At 44.5% G+C, this 5,160-nt stretch overlaps 1 protein-coding gene across 1 annotated transcript; it reads right to left on the bottom strand.

Moving 5' to 3' along the window:
• Nucleotides 1-1,069: 1,069 nt before the first annotated feature.
• LOC143927253 (heat shock 70 kDa protein-like) lies at nt 1,070-3,635 on the bottom strand. The gene has a single exon (XM_077451255.1). It carries the CDS (start codon nt 3,405-3,407, stop codon nt 1,476-1,478), a length of 1,932 nt encoding a protein of 643 aa, XP_077307381.1. The 5' UTR covers nt 3,408-3,635; the 3' UTR covers nt 1,070-1,475.
• Between the last annotated feature and the right edge of the window lie 1,525 nt (nt 3,636-5,160).

The raw sequence follows: 5,160 nt of genomic DNA, 5'->3' as shown, positions 1-5,160 counted from the left end.
CTGTGATTGGCCCTTTACCCCAATCTGTGATCAACTGTGTCCAAAGGGGCATGTGTCCGAAGGGGCGCGATCATGGGAGGATGTCCGTGAATGATGCCTCCCTGGCTGTAGCCGTCTTTCTGCTATAACACTGGCAGGAAGTGGTTAAACGCATCAAAAGCACACATTCCTACCATAGGCGTGTTGGTTCATGTTAGCGTCAGTGTTAGAATTTTTTGCAAGTGTGAACTTAGCCTTATTCTGTGTGAAGTACGATCAGTTCTTCCAAAATACAAGGATATTTATTTAATCGATCAGAAGAAATTGAAAAAATTCCAACACAGCCAATCATCTTGGTAAAATTAAATCAAGAGCTTAGTAACCGTGGCCATACACACCATACATTCCAATAGGAATAATCAATATATAGTCAACACCCCATTCTATCAATATGCTATGCATTGGGATGTGGGACTGTAGGTAATAGGTGTAGGGTGCTACAGGTATTAGGTATAGGGTGCTACAAGCTGTAGGTGTAGGGCAGTGGCCCATCCATTAGGGGTACCCGGGCGCCGCCTCCCCTATCCATGAGTCCAGCCCCTAATCTATATACAGGGCGCCGGATGCATGGATTCCAATGGGAGGGTGTTTTTTCTTTTGAAGCACGTGATTAGAGCCAGAGGCTTTAATAGGCTTAAACAAAAGGGCGAGAGCCTCAAGCCCACCCAGTTGTGTGACAAAAGCGAATAAATATTCGCTATAGTAACACTGATTCTCATCCCAGCCAATCAGGAAACAGCTCGTGAGAACAAAGAGAGAGGATTCTGGGAGGACCCAGAATATTAATGAATACAGCTACAATAACTTTTCTATCAGCCCCTGGTTCAGCTTTAGATTCCTGTTATTATATCTTTAACACATATTCTGTAGTATTTAATATTATGAGAGCTCTGCGTAAATTGTCAGCACTATATAAGTTCCTATAATAAATAAATAAAATTAACAAATATATACATAAATAAATCTAACACTTTAAGGGATCTTCATTGGGTTTCCCCATTGATTTAAATTGTAAATTTCAGAGACGCAATTATTTATAAAACATTATCTTTTTATTTAAATAAAAAAAGCACTTTAACAAAAGTATATAACACCCATCACAATCATGTATACATATAACGTGCCATCATTTCATTTTTCACATCACAAATTAGTACCTGAATAAATAAATGAAATAGCTAAAATAATATTTTCACCCCAATGAGTCCTGCTCATTTACCCGAATCCCTGACAAGTCCTTTGTGAGTAATTGTAGTGATTTATATGTATTTTTCAGTTTTTACTCCCAATCTTCAGTGCTGCTCAGTCAGTCTCAAAGTTCACATACATTTCCTTGAAGTGTAAATGTGATACAGATTTTTTTATCCAACCTGTCAAAATTTGTTCAGTCCCAAAGTTCACATACAAATTCCTTTGGAGTAAGCACCATGCAGTCTTTAATCCACCTCTTCAATGGTAGGTCCGGGGTTGCAGCCCTGTCTGGCCTGAGTACTGCAGCTGGCTCCTGGCATCCCACCGCCTGCTGCCCCTTGGTACAATCTGGAGATGATAGGGTTACATACCCTCTCCAGCTCCTTCTGCTGGTGGAGGTACTCCTCTTTCTCAGCCAGCTGGTTCTTGTCCAGCCATGACAGGACCTCATTACACTTATCCACAATGGCCTTCTTATCTGATGCACTCATTTTGTCCTTGATATTGTCATCCTCCACTGTGCTCTTCAGATTGAAGACATAGGACTCCAGAGAGTTCTTAGCAGCAACCCTCTCCCTCTGAATATCATCGTCCGCCTTGTACCTTTCTGCCTCCTGCACCATTTTCTCTATTTCCTCTTTGCTCAGTCTGCCCTTGTCATTGGTGATGGTGATTTTGTTCTGCTTTCCTGAGCTTTTGTCCAAAGCAGACACATTGAGGATTCCGTTGGCATCAATGTCAAAGGTTACTTCAATTTGCGGCACTCCACGTGGAGCTGGAGGAATGCCAGTCAGTTCAAACTTCCCCAGGAGGTTGTTGTCTTTTGTCATTGCTCTCTCACCCTCAAAGACCTGGATGAGGACACCTGGCTGGTTGTCAGAGTAGGTGCTGAAGATCTGTGTCTGCTTGGTGGGGATGGTGGTGTTGCGTTTGATGAGTACAGTCATCACCCCTCCGGCTGTTTCTAGACCAAGAGAGAGCGGGGCCACATCCAGCAGGAGCAGATCCTGGACCTTCTCAGACTTGTCGCCAGTCAGGATGGCAGCTTGTACAGCGGCTCCATAGGCGACAGCTTCATCAGGGTTGATGCTCTTGTTTAGCTCCTTCCCATTGAAGAAGTCTTGAAGGAGTTTCTGCACCTTGGGAATACGTGTAGAGCCTCCAACCAGAACAATGTCATTAATCTGAGACTTGCCCAGCTTGGCATCTCTCAGGGCCTTCTCAACTGGGTCAAGGGTTCCCCTGAAGAGATCTGAACAAAGTTCCTCAAAGCGAGCCCTGGTGATGGAAGTGTAGAAGTCAATGCCCTCATACAGAGAGTCAATCTCAATGCTGGCCTGGGTGCTGGAGGACAGGGTGCGCTTGGCTCTCTCGCAAGCTGTTCTGAGCCTCCTCAGAGCTCTCTTATTCTGGCTGATGTCTTTCATGTGCTTGCGCTTAAATTCTTCCACAAAGTGGTTCACCATTCGGTTGTCAAAGTCTTCTCCACCCAGATGGGTGTCACCTGCTGTAGCCTTCACCTCAAAGACCCCTTCATCAATAGTGAGGATGGAGACGTCAAATGTGCCACCTCCCAGGTCAAAGATCAGGATGTTGCGTTCACCTCGGCTTCCTTTATCCAAGCCATAAGCAATGGCAGCAGCTGTGGGCTCATTAATGATTCTCAGTACATTTAAACCAGCGATGACCCCGGCATCTTTAGTGGCTTGGCGCTGGGAGTCATTGAAATAGGCTGGCACGGTGATCACAGCGTTTCTCACAGGATGACCCAGGTACGCCTCAGCTGTTTCCTTCATCTTCAACAAGACCATGGAGGAAATTTCCTCAGGAGTGAAGGTCTTCTCTTCTCCTTTGTACTCCACCTTCACTTTGGGCTTCCCACAGTCACTCACCACCTGGAATGGCCAGTGCTTCATGTCAGACTGCACCACGTGGTCATCAAACTTCCTGCCAATCAGTCTCTTAGCATCAAAGACTGTGTTCTGTGGGTTCATGGCCACCTGGTTCTTGGCTGCATCTCCGATCAGCCTCTCTGTGTCGGTGAAGGCCACATAGCTCGGGGTGGTGCGGTTGCCCTGGTCATTGGCGATGATCTCCACCTTGCCATGCTGGAAGACGCCAACGCAGGAATAGGTTGTGCCAAGATCAATGCCAATTGCAACGTCTTTGGGCGCCATCTTCTTGCTGGTGGATGTGTAGATCTCTATATTATATCTTCTTGGGGTCAGTAGATAAAGCTGGTTCTCCTCTGCTGTGTCAGAAGATACGTCTCCTCTGTGCTGTATGGAGAACGGAGTTGTGTTCTCCTCTATGAGCTGAGCTCTGTCTTCTCTCTGGGAGTTTTACTATCTGCCTCTCTCTGTGCAGCTCAGCTCTATTTATACTCGCTGGCTCAGCTGTGAGAAAGTTCCTGACCAATCACGCACAGTCCTTAGGAAGCAGCTGGAACCTTCCAGAGACTTCCTGGAAGCATCAGCCAATCAGCACTGACCTGAGACAACGTCATCAACTTTAGATGATTCCTGAATGTACAGGAACGTTGGGGGCAGATCTCTGCTGTCAGGACAGAGTTAACCCTTTCATGACTTGCAGCTCCTCGGTGGTTGGGATTAACCCTTTCCATTTATAACCGCTACCTAGTGGCTGAATACAATTAACCCTTTCTTGGCTAATTGATGTCTGGTGACAAGATAACCAGCAGCTCAATAAAGCGTAATACAGTTAACCTTTTCATGACTGATGATTATCTGGTAGCTAGACAGGATTAACACTCTCACAATTAACGGCTCTCATATGATTAACCCTTTATGACCAGCATCTTCTTAGTGGCTGAACACGAGTCTACTGTTTTATGACAAATGTCTCCCCAGTGGCTGGATGACATTAACCCTTCCATGACTGTCAACTCCCTGGAGGCTGAACACCATTAACCCTTTCATGACTGATGTCTCCCAGGTGGCCTGAATATTATTAACCCTTCTATGACTAACCCCTCCCTAATGGCTGAATGCAATTAACTCTTTCATTTCCTATGGGTCTGTGTTGGTTGGATAGGATTTACCTATTTATGTGGAGAGGTTTCCTTATGGCTGGGAATTATTAACCCTATAATGACTAGGGGCTCCCAATGTCTGTATATGTTTGACTCTTTTGTGGCAGTTTTTTTTGTCCATGTCCTCCCTGGTGGCAGTATACAGGCACCCAGGCATGTGATGTCTTTCCTCACTATCCGCTTCTTTCCAATGTCTGTGTTTTTAATTGTTTTTTTTTTAATGTAACTGTCTTCCACCCTTCCCAACGATGGACCAGCTGCCAGGGCTCCCAATGGACACCAACATTCCGGCTGACTGCACCCACTAATGGAGTCATTTCCCATAGAGGTGACCTCATTTTGAGGCCAGATTTAATGCTACAAATGTTCCTTCAACCTTTCCAAACTATGTGACACCAGCAAAACACTTCAGAATACCATACAATTCTACCTTCAATCCAGCGGTCAAGTCCTGGGGAAAAAAGTGTGGGAACTCCCACCCAAGATCCACTCGCCCAGCAAAAAAAAAATGATACGTTCATATGCACGCTTCAAAAGTGGTATTTTTCATCCAATTTTCGTATTGTGTGTATGAAGCTTAACTGTTTTTCCTTAAAAAAAAAACAGTCCTCAATAAACATAAATATGTTAATTCTCTGAATAATCAGCATTCATTCAATTATGCTTCCATACAAATGTGAACATCATGTTCTGATCTTTATTGGGGAATGTTATTTTGTATATAGAGTGTTTATGTGGTAAGTTTACACTTTTCATTTAACAGAGTTTGGATAACACAGGGTTAAACGGAAAGGTCATAAATGAACTGCACATTATCTGGACAGAATGCTGGGGAGATAGTGATGTGTTCCTGCTTAGGAGATGTATGCTAGCTTGGG

Source organism: Lithobates pipiens, unplaced genomic scaffold, assembly GCF_037356315.1.
Source record: "Lithobates pipiens isolate NorthernLeopardFrog02 unplaced genomic scaffold, aLitPip1_a1.2 Scaffold_23, whole genome shotgun sequence".
In the NCBI taxonomy this organism is placed as follows: domain Eukaryota; kingdom Metazoa; phylum Chordata; class Amphibia; order Anura; family Ranidae; genus Lithobates; species Lithobates pipiens.
The sequence above is the reverse complement of the archived record's forward strand: the minus strand, read 5'-3'. Positions and strand labels throughout refer to the sequence as shown.